The sequence below is a fragment of the Sminthopsis crassicaudata genome, chromosome 5 (assembly GCF_048593235.1).
Source record: "Sminthopsis crassicaudata isolate SCR6 chromosome 5, ASM4859323v1, whole genome shotgun sequence".
In the NCBI taxonomy this organism is placed as follows: domain Eukaryota; kingdom Metazoa; phylum Chordata; class Mammalia; order Dasyuromorphia; family Dasyuridae; genus Sminthopsis; species Sminthopsis crassicaudata.
This window is the reverse complement of record NC_133621.1, coordinates 67,779,990-67,799,006: the sequence shown is the minus strand read 5'-3', so window position 1 is coordinate 67,799,006 and position 19,017 is coordinate 67,779,990. Positions and strand designations below refer to the sequence as shown.

Here is a 19,017-nt window from a genome sequence, read left to right as displayed (position 1 = left end):
TTCCACATTTATCATGCTGTGCAAGAAAAATCAAATCGGAAGTGGGGGGAGAATGAAAATCCTCTTCCTATTCTTGAAGAATAGTCTTATTTATTTTGGTTTTGGAATTGTCTGGCTCACAATTCAAAACAGAAGTCCCTCCTTATATAAAAACTGATATATGCATAGCTGCTTCTCATACCCTCTTATGCTGGTCTTATTTGTTGCTTCTACCTCTTTATTGGTAGAATGCAGTACTTACTCTCCCTCTACTTATAATTCTTAGCTTTTTTCATTGCTCTGTTTTAGTGCCCACCTCCTTTCCTGTTCAGTTTTTTCTAAACATTATTTAGCATAAGGAAAGTAGTCTGATTCTTAAAGACTTCCCTGATAAAGTAGAATGGAGAAGAAAGATAAGTAAAATCTAGTGCTAAGTAATGTTAGCAACATGAATCTATATAGGTAAAGTGTGCAGGCATCAAACCTTGACAAATTTTAGGTTTTTCAAGCTTCATAAGCAAGTCATCTTCCCTACATACTAATCCATGTGAATTGCAAAGTGGATAATCCCAGTAGCTATTCAAAAGTTGGCTATTAGGTTTTAAGATCATTTTTCTCTGCTATAAGATTTTGTTCCGACTAGCATTCTAGCTGTATTTAAAACAAGCAGAATATCAGACTTCTGGTATGACCTGTTTAAATATAATTTGCTTTTCTGTTTTTTCACTTTTGTTTTTAGGAACATCATCTCCAGCGGGCTATTTCAGCACAGCAGGTATATGGCGAGAAGAGGGATAATATGGTTATTCCCGTCCCAGAGGCAGAGAGTAATATTGCTTACTATGAATCTATATATCCTGGGGAATTTAAGATGCCAAAGCAGCTAATTCACATACAGCGTAAGTTATTATTCTGTTATAATTTCTAAAAATTTTCTGCAAAACATTTTCATTTGTTGCTGTTTTGTTTTTAATGCTTTTTTCATTTCTGATATTGAACTAATAATTGGGGGGGTTGATTCTCAGCTTATTGGGGATTTTTTTCCTATGTAAAAGTGTTTTTGTTGATGATTATTTATTTCTACAATTATGTTTAAAATATTTGAGTACCAAAATTAACACACAATTAGTTTTGAGTTTTCTAAAGCCATTTTTTCATATTGAAAAGGATGCTTATTTAACAATGGTGACTTAGAGTGGTTTTAATGAAAGAAATATTAATTACATTGAATTTCTGGTTATAGTTAATAATCATGGGTTTAGGCTGTTTGGTAGTTAAAATTAAAATCTCTGTTTTTGTGAATAATAGATCATGTTAATGGAATATAAAAAGCCATATTTCGTGATCTGAGTTTATACTAAAAAAAAAAAAAACTTAAGAAATCTAACATCAACAACATTATTATACTTTCTTTCTTTCTTTTTTTTTTAATGCTAATGAATAGTTCCTAGCATTTGATACTGAAGAATTTCCTGTGGTGATTTAAGTTGGAGTTATACTTTGTCTAGTTAGTCTGAACTTCAGAAACTTGAAGCACCAAAATAACAATGTTGAGAACAGTTTGGGGACATCTTGCTTTTGGAAAGTTGTTTATATTAGAGTGAAATGCTAATGGAAGAGCTGCTGAATTCATATTATCTAATAACTTCTCTTTTTTTTTTTTAAGTTGAAAACATGTTTGCTACAAAAAAAAAATTTCCTGTCATTTGTTACATTGGGTATTTATTTTATCATAACACTTTAATATGCTGTCAGACCTTTTTGGCCCACATTATGAAGAAAAACCCCAGGTAGATCAATCAAAAAAGTTCCCTTTTTCCTATTTTAGCTTGCTATAAGCTTTCAGATTGGTTCTTAGTTCTGGCTCCTTTTTCTACTCCCACATATAATCCCTTGCCTTTTCTTTATACCATGTCTGTTAAGTTTCACAAAGCCATTCACTCCTTTTCATCTATTTACAATACCCAAGCTTGAGTTATCTCATGTTTACTATTATTACAGTCGTCTTTTCAACCTTTAATCACTCTATGCCCATGACTAGATGATTAAATGTTTCTACGGTACAGTTTTCAAATGAGTAAATCCAACTCTTCAATGGAAAGACAGTGCAATGTAATGGGAAAAATAGTAGACTTAAGTGAGTAGAGAGAGCTGGATTTGAATTATCTCCCAGACAGAAGCATTTGATTTTTTATTTTCCCAATAAGATAATAATATTTTTTTTCCTACTGTACAAAAGTTTATAATAATACTTGTGTTATTAGTCCATATTATCCCTTCTCTGAAACTTCGAGTCTTAGTTGCTTAGATAGGTTAGGTGATCGTATAGTCCAGGATCTTACAGTCATTATTGCAGATGCAATACTTGAATTGGCTATAAGGCCAATGCTTTATTCATTATTCCACAAAACCTCTCTGTACAACTTTAAGCATAATATAAATATCACCTGGTACTGATGTTATATGCAGTCTTCAGGTTAACATAATAAGACCATAAACATGTCCTTATTTAACCTACAATGATTTTCAGTTTTCTTAATAAAGTTCAAACTTGTAGCTCAATATTAAGATCTTTAAGTATGGACCCAGCCTCTTTGCAGCCTTACCTCTCATGCTTTACAAGTAAATATCAACAATATGTGCTCCACACAAACTGGACTAGTAGCCATTCTCCATATATCACAGTAACCTTCCTTTTTTGCTCATGGTTGTTCATACTCCCTCTGCTTAGAATTTCCTCCCTAGCAGCCTTTGCTTTTGTCTCCTATTCTTATTAAGGCCTACCTCTGATGTTTTCACTCTGCTTGTACTTCTTGTATATCGCTTATCAAATTATGCCTTACAAATCTTTGTGTACAGGTCTTGGAGATCTTGCCTTAACTCACAAGTGTCTCAGTTTCATGTTTGTGAACTCCCAAAATTTCTTTTATTTGATCATAATCTTGTCATTCTGTCTTTTTCTCTTTTTTTTCCCTCTAACCTCTTTTTGTTGTTCAGTCATATCTAACTCTTCATGACCTCCATTCAGGGTTTTCTTGAGAAAGATATTGGAAGTGGCTTGCCATGTCCTTTGCCAGCTCATATTAGATGGGAAACTGAGGCAAACAGGGTTAGGTGCATGCCAGGATCACACAGTGTCTAAAGCCTGATTTGTACTCAGAAAGATGAGTCTTCCAAACTCCAGGCCCAGTACTTTAGCTACTACATCCCCTAGCTGCCCTTCATCTCTGCTGTTGCAGCTAATCACCCCCTTCCCTTTATTCTTTCCCAAGCCATCATCCTTGCATTAGCCACACTACTTTCCCCGTTTCTACCTTGTGGTGATATTTTCACCTCCATCAAGTTCAGTTCATCCTTTACTTTCTGGTCCTGTCACTAGTCATGTCTTTCCAAAACTTCAGCTTTAGATTACTCCCATCTTGTTATTGCCTTCACCAAAACTGATAATCCTATCCTCTGGGCTCTTAAAAAAGAGAATCCTTTTATGTCTTCCTAATCTCTTTGCATTCCATTCCCCATAGCTTGTTCTAAATCTTTTTGTGCTTTTTATCCTTCATTTAGGCTTCCTACTCTACCCATTCAGAAAAGAACCTTATAACTCACTGGAAAAAAGAAGCCATTGTCTGAGAATTTCTTTTCTTCTCCTTTTCTGCACGCCCCTCTTCCCCCCAATCTTTCAGATAACCTCACTCTCTTCTTCATAGAATCTTATCTCATGAAAAGGTGGTCCTTTTTGTCAAGGCAAGCCCTTTTGTGCACATGCTTGATCTGCCTTCTCCAATAAATTGCTCCTGTTGGTATTCCAGCAGGACTTCTTTTTTGCTTTTGTTGGCTTGTGTCCAGTTTGAATTTGATGGTTAAATCCATAAAGAAATCTTTTCTAGCAGCTATAGTACTTCTTTTTACCAAGAAGAAGAAATGAAGATTGTATTTAGGGAAAACATTCTTATTGATTTTTCCTCTGAGAAATATATAGGAATGGTGCCCAAATATGCTAGTAAATGCTATTGAAGTGTTTTTTAAAATAATTATTCCTCTAAATCATAAATAAAAATAAGTAATTCAGTTTTTACATTCTGACTTTCCTCTCCCCTCCTTTTTTTCAATCTAGTCTGATTTCTGAGACCGACAAAATAGTCTTGATTCAATGCATCTGTTCTTTCACCTGTGCCCAGAGTTGGCCTTTTGCCATGACTTAAAATGGAAACCATTGGTTATTGGATTTGCAAGAAAAAAGTATCAGATACAATAATAATATTTCCTTTTGAAATGGAAGATTATCACATGAAAACTTGGCTATTCACAAAGCACCAGTCTGTCTATGCTGTCAAGGAGCTTTCACATAAATACAAGGAGACCTGTACACATATAAATATACTTCAAATATAGATCTATATGTGAGAAATATAATTCCCAAGGAGAGTAGAATAGCAGATTATGAGAAAGATATAAAAGAATCTGTATGCGAATCAGTTGGAGGATCAAGAAAAATCTTATGTTGAAGAATAATGCTTGATGAACTTTTGAGAAAAATTACAGATTCTAAGAAGTAAAAGTAAGATTCTGCATATGTACAGATGTAAGACAAAGTTTTATGCATGAGAAACAACAGGAAAGTCAATTTTGATCATAAAGTATGTCAAGAGGATTGATGTTTTAATAGATGGAAAGCAGATTGTATGCGACTTTAAGACCAAAGAGAATAGTCTGTATTATTCCTAGCAATAATAGGGAACCAGTAGAGTTTGTGCAAGGGAATTGTGATTTGGTCCCACACTCTGGTAAATAGCATTTCACTTGAGATGGATAGAAGGAGAGGAGATGAGTTGCGTTCAGGTAAGAGATAATGGGGGCCTGAATAAAAGTAATGAAAAGAGAAAAGAATGAATGCAAAAGGTGTTTGGGGGGGGGGGAGGCAGTAAGCTTCAAAAGAATTGTCTTTTGATTAGATATGAGGGTTGAGAAATGGAGGATGACTCCACTATCTAGACAAAAAAAGCTGACTTTATCTTTAACAGAAATTTTAGGGACTTTTGAAGAAGCATGAGGATTTTTTAAAATAGTATTTTATTTTTCCAAATAAATGCAAAGGTAGTTTTAAACATTCACTTTCACAAAACCTTGAATTCCAAATGTTTCTCCCTCACTTTCCCCTTCCCCCTTTTCCTGAGACAACTAGCTATCCGATATAGGTTAAACATGTTCATTTCTTCTAAATGTATTTTATATTTGTCCTGCTGCACCAAAACAAAATCATATTGAAAAGGAAATACCATGAGAAAGAAAAAAACAAACCAGTAAACAACAACAACAAAAGTTGAAAATACTGTGCTTTTATCTACATTTAGTTTCCATAGTCTGCTCTCTGTATGCATGTGACACTTTTATCATAAGTGTATTGGAATTGTCTTGAATCACCTCATTGTTGAAAAGACCAAGTCCATCACAGTTGATCATCACATAATCTTGTTAATGTGGACAATATTCTCTTGGTTCTACTTAGTTCATTTAGCATCTGTTCCTGTAAGTCCCTCTAGGTTTTTCTGAAATCATTTTCAGCATTTCTTATAGAACAATAATCTTTTATTATCTTCATATACCATAACTTATCCAGTCATTCCCCATCCACTCAGTTTCCAGTTGCCACTACAAAAAGGGCTGCCATAAACATTTTGTGGGTCCTTTCCCCTTTTTTAATGATCTCTTTGGGATGCAAATCTAAATCTCTTTGGGACACTGCCTGATCCAAGGGATATGCACAGTTTAATAGCCCTTTAGGCTTAGTTCCAGATTGCTCTCCAGAATGGTTGGGTCATTTCATAACTTCACCAACAATGCATTAGCGTCCCAGTTTTCCCACAGCCCCTCCAACATAAGGATTTTTTCTGTGGTAAAGATAATATTCTAGTTTAAACATCTGGAATTTGACGTGCCTTTGGGATGTAGCCAAATTCAAATATCTAATAGGCGGTGGATAATGGAGGATGAGCTCAAGTCAGAGGCTAAACCAAAAAAATCTACTTGTTTTTTAGATTAACAATATATAGATAATAATGATGCATATGCTATGATTTATGCATTTTTTTGAAAAGGAAATACTTTAAATGAGAGATTTTCTAGAGGCTTTCACCAAACTAGAATATATGAATTAGTAATAATTAATGCTAAAAAGAGTTCTTACAAAAATTGCCTTTCAAGGTGTCTTCTCCCTCTCTCTCCCCCAGCTTCATGTATAAGATAGTAATGAGTGTGATCAGCATAGGCAAAAACTACTGTTGGGGGAAGCTCTAGAACTAAGATGGAGCCATAAAAAGGAAATTATCTTAATTTTCATTTATTCAGTTTACTAATTTACTAACACAAATATGTGATTGCTATATTTTTTAAACCAAGGAGGTCAATATCTAAATATTCTAAAGCAAGTATTTTTATGATCTTTAGCAGAAGCCCTTTTATTTAAAAAAAGAAAATTTCTTAAAATAGGCCCTTAATTTATTTGCATGGGTCAGGTATGTAGTGCATTAGATAGAAAGCTGGGCTTGGAATCAGGAAGACCTGAATTTGAATCTAAGTTCAGACATTTACAGCTATTTGAGCCTGGGCAAGTTGCTTTACTCTGTTTGACTTAGTTTCCTCATCTATAAAATGAGATGGAACAGGAAATGGTAAATTACTGCCTGTACAAAAAACTCAAATGAGGTCTTGAAGAGTTGGTCAGAACTGAAAAACATCTAAACAGTAAAAACATTTATGTGCTTTGTGAAACTTGTTTCTTTTATTGGTTTTCATAAATAAGGTCTTATCTGCAGACTTTTTCTTTCATTAGTCTTACTTTTATGAAAGATGTAATACAAAACCAAGATAAGCAAGTAGATATAATATGTGGCTCCTGAAAGAGAATATAAATGAGATCTTAGTCTTGAAATTTCCATCCACAAACTTATGTAGTTTAATTGTTTAAGGAGTAAATGAATGGTCCCGTAAGATTTTCATTATGCTATTAGCTTTTAGTTTGGATGCTGAGCAGCCTGATTATGATTTGGATTCTGAAGATGAAGCCTTTGTGAATAAGCTGAAGAAGAAAATGGATATCTCTCCTTTGCAGTTTGAAGAGATGATTGACCGGCTTGAAAAAGGCAGCGGCCAACAGGTACAGCTCTATTGCAGATTCAGTTTAAAATGTAAGTACAATCAGCAAATGCACAGATGTATGCACATGTAAAAATGACACTGTGGATTTTACATTTAGCCAGTCAGTCTGCAGGAGGCCAAGCTGCTGCTGAAAGAAGATGATGAATTGATTAAAGAAGTATATGAATACTGGATTAGGAAGAGGAAAAACTGTCGAGGTCTATCTCTTATCCCAACAGTAAAACAAGAGAAGAGGGATGGCTCCAGCACAAATGATCCTTATGTGGCTTTCAGAAGACGTACTGAAAAAATGCAGACTCGAAAAGTAAGTCAATTTGGCAGCATCTTTGTTAAGAGGAAAAATAATCTTTTATTGCAAGTAGGAACTATGATGCTTGCTCTTTGTGTTTTAATCTTTATTATAGTTTACTCAGAAGTGACTTTATATAGAATTGAAGCAAAATATTGCTTTTTCTCTCTACAATGGATATATTTTTCAATTTAATATACCTAACAGTTACATGTCAGATTGTTTTCCTGGTAATTAGAGTTCCTTTTACATTTAACCAATGTAAAGATTTATGCAGTTCCAATATGTATTCTTTAAAGTATACCACTAATAATTTGTTTGTTTGTTTGTTTTTCTGGAATAAAATTATTTACAGCTGAATAAAACTGACACATTTCATATTTACAGAATCGTAAAAATGATGAAGCTTCATATGAAAAAATGCTTAAATTGCGTAGAGATCTGAGTCGGGCTGTTACTATTCTAGAAATGATAAAAAGAAGAGAAAAAAGTAAGAGGGAACTATTACATTTAACACTGGAAATTATGGAGAAAAGGTAATGTATTGTTTTATGGTCTAAAATACTTAACAAGTTAATATCCATAAATTTGACTGTCATCTTAAATATTAATTTGCACAATATACATATTCATGTATATTTCCAAAGTGGCCAATTCAAGAAAATTAAATAAATTCTATTCCCTGTTATCTTATGCTTAAGATATAAAGATTCCACTCTGTTTAATTCAACTTTAAATATCACTTTTAATCTTCCCACCATATTTTTACTATACTTGCAGGTTTAATTGATTGGAACCTCTACTTCCCTCTCATTTCTATCCTTTTTTGAAGAATAGATATTTTAAAATTATAAGACAGCCAAATAAGGAGAGGAAAAAAAAGGCAAAAGAACTGAGTAAATTCACAGGCTAGGTAATTAGCTAGTGAATAATCAAGAGTTGTTTTAATCGTTAAGTGATTCTAATAACTTATTAACAGTTTGTTGGCTAACTGTTACTTAGCTTTAAAATGACATCATGACAACATGGTGTGATAGGAAACAGCACTGAACTTAGTATTTAATCGAACTTGTTTGTTTATCTCCAAAGAAGGATGCTGGTTGATAAGACTTAAGAAGTTCTCTCCAATTCTAATTTATTTGTGACGTATAGCCCTTCCTTGGAATTATACCCTTAATCATATTTAAAGTGATTACCAAATATTTATAAATTAACCTTCTGAAATATTTCTTCTCTGTGGTCATTTCAGGTATAATTTGGGCGACTACAATGGAGAGATCATGTCTGAGGTTATGGCACAAAGACAGCCAATGAAACCTACTTATGCTATCCCCATCATTCCTATTGGTAATAGCAATCAATTTAAACATCAGGAAGCGATGGATGTTAAGGAATTTAAAGTTAATAAGGTAATTCTATATATCTTTTATTTGTTCTTACAAACCTGTCTGCGTGCCTATATGTCTACATTTATCCCTACTAGAATGTAAATTCCTTGAGGACAGAGATATTATTCAATTGATTTACTCAACAAATTCAGCAATTTATTAAGTACCTATTATAAGCAAGACATTGAAGCAAGCACTGAGGATGTTAAGACAAAATCAAAATGCTACCTTACCTTCCAAAAATTTATACTCTACTATCCTCTTTACCTAATAGGCACACTATCTTATTTTTTAGTATACATTCAGATATTCAGTTGAGTTTTAATATTCTAGCATTTTAAGAAATAAACTCATGTTCCTTTTATCTGTACTTTCCATGATTATTTTATAATTGTAATAGTGTATCCTTGATCTTTATCTTTAAGCTCTTATTGTTGTTAGATTGAAGGCCCTCACTATGCCCTAATCCAGAAACATGAACTCTCCATAGAAAATGCTCTGCTTCCAATTCTTCCTAATTTGTCAAGAAATTGCTAACAACATATAAAATGACATCTCAATTAATTAAAATTATGTACATAAGACTTCATAGAATAAGACCAAGCCTTTAAATACTTGGAAAACAAGTGGTAGAATTAATAAGATATTAGCACTCCCCTACACATTTGTTCCTTTGCAGTCTCATTCAGGGTCACAGGCTCAATTATGACTGTAAAAATTACTCCTTTCTCTAAAACTCTGACCTCTCTCTTTCACCATTCAGAGGTGTCATCTCCAGTTGCTTCTAATACCACACCCTTAAGCTTAATATGTCTAACATCCACTTTATTAACTCTTCCTCCCTAAACTTAGTCTTTTTTTCACTGTTTCTGCTAGTATTGTGAACCAGACTTATATATGTAAAATTTGGGTGTGATCTTTGATTCTTTTATCATAATCACTTAGCCAATTAGTTCCTAAGCCTTGTTAATTCTGTTGCCCTGTCTTTTGCATCCATATCTGTCTCTTTTCTCACTTCCATCATTCTTGTACAACAGAGCTGTGTTCTAGTTTTATTACAATAGCCTCCTAATAGATTTCTCAGCACTACTTTCCCTGTCTACACTATCTTTCAAGTTGCTTCCAAAAAATTAACTTTCTTCATGTCTATTCATGTTGTTTCTTTACTGATACCTAAATGTTTTCCTATAGCTTACTAAAGTTCCCACTTTATTTTACCTAGCATTCAAAGCCTTTTAAAAATTAATATTAGCAATCCCTTTAGCAGACTAACTCAGTATTTTTTATTAAGTTATACTGTTCACAAAATACTTTTTCTTTGCAAATTCTTACCAGTCCTTTGAAGTCTGACTCAAGTGCTATCTACTCCTGGAGTCTTCTCTGATTTCCAGTAGTTGGTTGTGACTTTTGTCTGTCCTTAGACCTCACATAGTACTTTTCTCATACTTCTCTAATGACTATTTTGTATTATCTGTATTTGTCTCTTGCTAGACTATGAACTTTGAATGCAGAACCTGCTTTCTCCAACTTTATATGTCCCTACCCCAACTTAATAGTCTACATATAATAAATGTTTTAGAATTTGTAGATTCTTTCCATTTTTCTCTGATCACCTTGGAATAGTGGTATTGCTTGAGTCAAGGGGTACCCACAGTTTAATAACCTTTGGGCTAATTCCAGATTATACTTCAAAATGGTTAGATTAGTTCACAGTTTGATCAACAGTGTATTAGTCTCCTTTTTCTCCCCACATCCCCCCCAACGTGTCATTTTACCCTTGAATCAGTTTGGTCAATCTGATAAGTGTTGAGCCGTAATCTCAAAGTTGTTGTAATTTGCATTTCTCTAATCAGTAATGATTTAGAACAGTTTTAGTGTTTCTACATATAGTTTTGCTTTTTTTTCATTGAAAATTTGCCTGTTCGTATTCTTTGACCATCTTTCAATTAGGGAATGACTCATATTCTTACTTATTTGCCAAAGTTTTATATAAGGTGGGATATGAGACTTTTATCTGAAACACTGTCTATAAAATCTTCCCTCCCCAAAAATTCTGTTTTGCTTCTAATCTTGGCTATATATATATATATATATATATATATATATATATATATATATATATATATATATATATATATCATGATTATTTGTTGAATTATTGCCTATGGTCTATTATACTCTCTAGTCATAGAACTCTCTGTTTTATGATTACATTATCATTCTCTTGGTATTCAATTCAACCAGCATTAATTGAAATCTTCAAAATTCTGTTCAGAATTCTCATCCTGTAGAAATATAATATTGAACAACTACACGATACTCTTTTAATACTCAAATTTTCATTTTAGTTGCTTTGTAGCTGTTAAACCTGTTTTACCACTTTTCTTATTATGTAGATGACATTCTTTGAAAGCAAGATCATTTCTATTTCTTTCTTGTCCTCTCCTAGTTTGTACTTAAATGTAATTGACAATATACTGTAGTGATGCATTTTATCAGATGGAAAGCTCCATAGCACTGAATGGAATAAAGAATATTAAGAGTCTTGTGGATATGTAATTGATATGTATGATGTACCAGTCCAGATCCTTGAAACTTATATATAATGCAGTTTACATTCTGTGATGAAAAACTTCAAAATGCCTCCCTTTCATTTTCCAGTAGACTTTTCAGGAAACTCTAACTCAATTAAATATAACTTTGAGGAGTTTACTTAACTTGTGGTTTTATTGTAGCAAGAAAAAACGGATCTTATAAGACCGAAAAGGAAATATGAGAAAAAGCCCAAAGTCTTAGCCTCGTCTGCCACTGCTGCTCCTCAACAGACGAGCCCTGCTGCACTGCCAGTCTTTAATGCTAAAGATTTAAATCAGTATGACTTTCCCAGCTCAGATGAAGATCCCCTCTCCCAGGTAAGTTTTGACATCTTTGTGATCAGCATCCAGGAGGAACATGATGCTGTAGTTGTCATGCATGGTTTAACTCTCTCTATATGGTGTATTCAAAGGTTTTGTCTGGTTCATCTGAAGCTGAGGAAGAGAATGATCCTGATGGTCCTTTCGCTTTCCGTAGGAAAGCAGGCTGTCAGTACTATGCTGTAAGTGGAATACTTCTTTTTTCACTTATTGATTTAAATTAGTTAATACTAATATAAAATACTTAGTTTATATTGATTGTCTTTTAGCCTCACTTAGACCAAACTGGCAATTGGCCATGGACTAGTCCTAAAGATGGAGGATTAGGAGATGTGCGTTATAGATACTGCTTAACTACCCTCACTATACCCCAGAGGTGTATTGGATTTGCACGAAGACGGGTTGGGCGTGGTGGAAGGTAAGATGTTATTTAGTTATTAATATATGTATAGGACCATTTTAGATTTTGTAACTTCTAATGTTGCAATTTTCTATGGTTATGATGCTTCTGGGTATTATATTCAGTTTGATTGCTGACTGACTGAAGTTTTTATTTACCACCTGGTTTTTGTTCCTCTGTAGTCTACAGTTTATATTGGAAGCAAATCTATTAAGACTTTAAAGATTTGTTTATCTTAATGTATAACAACAGGAGTCAGACTTTAAAAAAAAAAAAAAAAAAAAACTTTTTTTATTTGTGGAGAAAGAGAAAGAGCCCATTCAGTAGGCAAATAATGAGGAAAGCATCCTAAACACAAGGACTGACATAAGTCCAAGATCCAAATGCATTATTTCATTTCTAGTTTTATTCAACTTTTACTCTTATTCACACATTATGTGATTTCCCCAGACTTGCTTTGTATTGTTCACACATGACACTGTCTGCCATCTCTGTCTTTTTTACAGCTCCTGCTTCCCACCTCTCCTCACCTCTGCTTCTTAGTTTTCTTTAAAGCTTAATTTAAATGTTGGTTTCCACAGCTTGTTCCTTTGGTTGCTAATGTCTCCCTCAACCATGCTGCCCCCCACTTAATGCATATTTATACATTTTGCCTAGGGGAAGCTAGGTGGCAGAGTAGCTAGGCTGCTGGGCTGGAGTCAGAAAGATGTAAAATCAGATCTGTCTCCAGACACCCAGCAGCTGGGTGACTCTAGGCAAGTCATCCCTATTTGCCTCAAGTAACTTATCTATTAAAATGGGGGATGATAATGATAGCATCTACTTTCCCAGTGTGGTTGTGAGGGTCAAATGAGAGTAATTTTCAAGTTTTAGCACAGGTTTTTGTATGTAGTGGTTGCCATAGAAATGTTAGATGTTATTATGTGCATACAGTGTTTCCAGTGATAAAAATTTTAATTCATTAAGGACAAAGACAGTTTCCTTTTTGTTTCTGTGTATTGCCTGGCCCAGAGTACGTATTTCATAAAGGTTTGTTGATGGTTTGATGATGTCCATAAGAGAAAAAATTCTCTTGTTGTGGAAATCTTTTTAAAGTTTTGAAATCAATTACAACATTGAAAATTTAAGATAGATTCATACAGAAAGGAATTCCCTTATCAGTGTAAAAGATATCTTTTTGGGACTAAGACACAAGGTCTCCCTGCTCTCAGCGTTCCTATTTGCTCCATTTTTACTTTCTATAAGTCAAGTTTTCTTTTTCCTATCTCATCAAGAAAGTTTTGTTGGATTTTTTTTCCCCAGATAAACACAATGGTTACGTTTTGAAATATGCTTTTGCTTTTAAATGAAAATCAAAATGCAGTGAAAAATTATATTTGTTTTTGGAAAGAAAACATCATGCATATTTTTAGATGACTTGCATTTTTGGAACAGATCATAAAGTAAATGCCTAAAAAACATTGTGATATATAGAGGGAATAAGTTTTTTCAGTGAGATAGACAAACATATGCACACATGTTGTATATATTTCATTAATTTTAATAAGTAATGTATATTAGCATTAATTGGGATTTGAATTTTCATAAGTGAGAAAGAAAATTAGCTTTTACAGAAGAAGTAAGGCAAGTTAGGCATGTACTAGACTACAACAAAAGAGTACATATAATTTTTTGAAGCTAATTTCTGAATTATGGTTCCTTATGATAATTAATAAGAATAGAAAAAAATTATTCCACTTTGGCTATTAAATAGGCGAGTAAATTTTTATGCTTTTATTTTAGGGTATTACTGGACAGAACTCATTCAGACTATGACAGTATGTTTCGCCATCTGGATTTGGAAATGCTTTCCTCCCCACAACACTCTCCAATCAATCAATTTGCCAATACCTCAGAAACAAATACCTCGGACAAATCTTTCTCTAAAGACCTCAGTCAGATACTAGTCAATATCAAATCATGTAGATGGCGGCATTTTAGGCCTCGGACACCATCCCTACATGACAGTGACAATGATGAGCTCTCCTGTAGGAAATTATATAGGAGTATAAATCGGACAGGCACAGCACAACCTGGGACCCAGACCTGCAGTACCTCCACACAAAGTAAAAGTAGCAGTGCTTCAGCACACTTTGGTATGTTTATTTTAATACATGTTTCTGTTGAAATATAAAGTTCAATATAGACACTTTTTAAAATACGCTCAGCAATTTTATTTTTTGTGCTCTCTGTTCAAGGTAAATTTTAACTTTCTTTGAGTCACTGAAAAATCATTTGAGATCTAGTTTTATTTGTCTTTTTTTTTTTTTTTTAACATTTTATATAGTTTATATACAAAGGCAATTTGTCTTTTTTTTTAAATATGTAAAAAAAATTTCTTCTCTAGAATGCACTTGATAATAAACTATAAGATAAATAAACTATTTCTATTTTATGTCAAAAGTCACCCTACTGTGGTTTCTAAGCTGTTTCTTTTTTATAATTCTTCAGTCTTTCACCATGTCTAATTATAGGCAAGATCAGTAATAATTTCATGGCCTTCTTTATTGAGGTAGGCCAAAAGACAGAAAAAAACAATACTTTGGAAAAGAGCAACTATATAATTTCTGAATGATGTAATACTTTAAACAAAAGGTTACTTTCATACTTCTTTTCAGGTGACTTCTAACTTATGACTAATACATCATAGTAAAGAATGTCTGCAGTAAATACTTTTTTTTCCATCTTATAAACTATCCATATAATCATAAATTCTGTCTAAAACTTTCATAATTTGAAACAAGAATATAGAAATTTGTCAACACAGATTTTTGTCATCACAGATGAATTCAGGTATAGAATGAAAGATGCTATAAAGTGAATCAACTCATCTCTCTCACAATTTCTACCATTTACATTTAAATCTTCCCAGAAACATTTAAATCCATTGTATTTTTAAATATCCCAAGAGAAATATATTTTATAAGGTCCCCCAATAATCTAGTCGAGTTTTTTAATGACCTTTACTATGAAGAAATTTGAACTTACAAGGAAAGTTTGCTACTATCATGCACCATTAAGAACCTGTTTTAACAGTCAACTAGTAAGTAATAATTCAGATCAACATTTGAAGGCTTAAAAGGGACTTTTTGCTAAAAAGGGAATATTTATATCATTTGTCTTGATCTAACAATTTCATTTATAATTTGTTGGTAAATGTAGTTTTACATATGTAGTTTTATTAAATTTAACATTGATACTGCTATAGAACCAGTCATTTAAAAATTAAATCAGTATATCAGTTTTGCATGAGTTACAACTTTTTTTGTGTTTTTCATAAGACAACAGACTAATTAATATTTTTCATGATTATTCCTATTCCTAAGGTTTTTTTAAGAAATATTCTCCCCTTCCTCCCCCATTATTCTACTGTTTTCATACTATGGGAAAGAAACTCTTTCTCATCGAGGTAGAGGAATTGAAATTGGGGATGAGTGTGTCCCTGTAATGTCTATTCAGTGTAAATGGGTTTTCATATGCTGCCAAGTAGGCATTAGTCTTCTAAAATTAATCTGCTGAAGAATTCTATTGTGCTTTTCTGATAAATATTAAAGGTTAGTATTCGGTTACTATTCTCAAAAGACTACCTGTAAAATTTCTGGTAGTTGGCCTTAAATAATGAAGCATTAAAGTCTTCCTTTTTTTGGTGTTTACTTCACTTACTCATGTAATTTTAGTGGACTATCAAGGTAAAATGCTTTTTCTTGTGAGGTTTAATCTGCACTATGTGAGTACTACATATTCTTTAACTGTTGCTTAGGGCTCCCAACATATTTAAGGCAACTGTATCATGGGTATCAAATCTACAAAAATGCTCCATTGTCTTTATCTAGGAATGAAATGTTCCTCAAAGTAAATATTCTAGATGTCTGGGAGTTTATACCTTTCACAGTGAAAACTTTTTAGCATTTCAAATATTATAGACTCCTCCCTCACCTTGTCTAATACACTGGACATAATTAATTTTTTCATGATCAGTTATCATTATAAACATATTACATTTATATAAAAACCTCTCAGGATTTTTGGCTATTTATCCCCATGTTAAAGAACCTCAAACTGCTTTTTGAGTTTTTTTCTGTCCCTTGTTATGAAATGTCTCTTCTGTTGTCTGTTTAGCTTATTTGCATGTATGCTGCCCCCTACCTTCACCCTATCCCAATTGTGCTGTTTCTAATCTGTGCTGACAAGAAACTGGATGGTTAACCTTGTTAGAACTATAGGCAAAATAAGATTATAAAAGAGGTGTCAGAATGTTGACCTGAAGGTCTCTCCTATGGCCAAGATGCATGAACTTTTAATGGCTTAGACTTGCTTAAGTCTGTTTTGACTTTTAACTTTTTTTTTTTTTTTTCCTAAGTAAATCCTGTTTTTGTGGATAGGTGAGATAGATAAGTGATGTGAATAATAAGCAAGGTATTGCTATCTTTATTCCTCTGGATATATGATGCCATAATTTTAACTAATATTAAGGGAAATTGGAAACAGGCTTATTATTCTATATCCAAAAATGGTGAAGATTAGTTAAGTCCTCATAGATAAAATAATATTGTTAGTCTCTTAAGTTCAAACTTTCATGTAGATTTCTTTCAGTAAATATCCAGTGGATTTTGTTATCTTAATTGTCTATATCAGTGATCTAAAAGCACTGATTTAAATTAGTTTGTAATAACAATGTGGTAAATAACTATACCTGTAAAATCATAAGCTTGAATTAAAAAAAAAAAAGATAATCATTATTCAAAGTCTAGCCTACATTCAAAGTCTTCTTCCAGATTATAACATTTTTTAGCATCCATAAAACAACAAATATTAAACTTATTGTATAGGGGGAAAGAGAAAGATATCACTTTATCAATAATATTTACTTTTAATGTCTTGCTGGCATAGGTGACAAGCAATATTTTTATTGAGAAGCACTTTTAATGTTTGTGAATACACACACTTATTTGTTTGCCACTTACCAGTTGTTAATAAATTAATAAATCCTGCTTTTGGAAACTAAATCTCAGAAGCTTTGATTTGCCCCATTTCCTGCTTGGACTTATTCACTGCTTCTTAGGCAGCATGATAGCCCTCTGATTCTAAGACTTCCTTAACACATTGATGCCAGACTTAGTGCAGATAGCCGATTGCTTAAGCTCTACTGGAGTTCATAACTTCCACAGTCAAGCAGCCCCATCAGCCTCAGCCTCTTTTAGTAGCAAAGATTCCAGGTGCTACCACATCCAGTAATATTGATCTTATTTAGGTGGCATTTTATGTAAAAATCAAAACACAGAGAGGGAAACTACTTTTGTAATAGAATAGAGACTTTTAGAAATTATGCATTTTCCGTAGAACTTCAAACTCCTAGTTATTGAGATTTCATCATCATTTTAGGTACATGTTTTCTAAGCTTCATGTTTTGACTAAAGTTTTGATTGTTTTCATGGGTGAATAAAATTTGTAGCTAGAATGAGTCAAGTCCTTGTATCTAACCACTGATAAAAATGTCTTCATTTTTCAGTGATGAAATTTTATTTTTATAGATATGAACAAACTAGCTTTTCAAAATTAAGTCAAACAGGTCATAGAGAAAAGCTTTACTTTAAAATACAGTTTATGGGTAATAGCCACTTTGATTCTGACCTCAGTTTAATATTATTATGCACTTCTCTAATTCTTCATTTTAGAGTATTGAACTTTTACTTCTTAGTTTTATGACATTATTTGGTTTATTTCCAATTTTAGTAATGTTTCTAACTAGCTTTCAAATAGAAACCTATATGAATAGTAGTCTTGACTTGTGTTATGACATAGGATATAGTTATGCTGTAGTCAAAATGGGAAGAATTTGGTAGGGTTATCTGATATTGTAGACAACTCAGCACAGTGATACCCAAATGATTAATTCATTGCTGTAAGAAAACAATTAAATTTATACCCAATTTAATTTAAACTTTAAATGGTACCATTAATATAGAACTGAATAACCCAAGCAACTAAGAGCTTCTTAGCTGTTGTGAGTCATGATCACTTTGAACCATTGTAGCAAAATAGAGTTGTTGAGATTTTATGTGTGAATGAACATCAGGTAAAATTTTTGCTTTATAATATCATATAGCATAAAACATTGTAAAATAAAATGTTAATTGGGGAAAAAATTTCAGAATAGCACTGACTTCTTCAGGCATCATATGTCCTCAAAGCGGAAATTTTGAAATCCATACCCCCTCTTTAAAAAAAACCAAAACCCAATTTTAAAAGAAATAGAAGCTAAAAACATTTTGGTAAATTATTTAACTTCCTCAAAGAAACCTCTTTTTTTCTTTTTTTTCTTTTTAAAAAATGGACAAATTCTTCCAAAAAAGCATTCTGGTTCAGAAGTACTTCTTGATGCCTCGGTTTTATATATTTGTTAGTGTAACAGCAGTTTAGTAACATTAACTAAAATCTTCTTTAAAATAAACATTTAATGTGAGAACACTGAATCAGGCTCTAGTGCCTGCAGCCCATGATTATCTGATCTCTGACTGTGATAATGTCTATTAGTGAGAGGAAAAAATTGTCCAACCTAATCTCAAACTTCAAAAAATAAGAGATGTGTTCAGTCATCTTTCTTTCTCTTCCTGTCTTTGTGGTTTATCATCCATGAATTTAGTAGAGTTTATTTACATTTTCAGCTTTATACTACCTCTTTGGTAATATAAATAAGTTCTTAACTGTGTGTTTGAAGTAGCCTAATACCCTTATGGTCATCTTACCCATGTCTTTCATAGTATCATTAACACTGATTATTTATTTATTTTTTTGCTAAGTTTTATCATTACACACTGAATATCTACATTTTTAATACCTATTTAATACAGCAAT

General features: G+C 32.7%; 1 protein-coding gene across 1 annotated transcript in view; it reads left to right on the top strand.

The window, feature by feature from the left end:
* EPC1 (enhancer of polycomb homolog 1) overlaps positions 1-19,017 on the top strand; it is a 60,471-nt gene that overhangs the window by 30,531 nt on the left and 10,923 nt on the right. Inside the window, 9 exon segments of the mRNA XM_074267066.1 lie at positions 719-878; positions 6,984-7,129; positions 7,229-7,435; positions 7,808-7,956; positions 8,670-8,829; positions 11,544-11,720; positions 11,816-11,905; positions 11,993-12,141; positions 13,906-14,258. Coding sequence (XP_074123167.1) covers positions 719-878; positions 6,984-7,129; positions 7,229-7,435; positions 7,808-7,956; positions 8,670-8,829; positions 11,544-11,720; positions 11,816-11,905; positions 11,993-12,141; positions 13,906-14,258 — 1,591 coding nt within the window.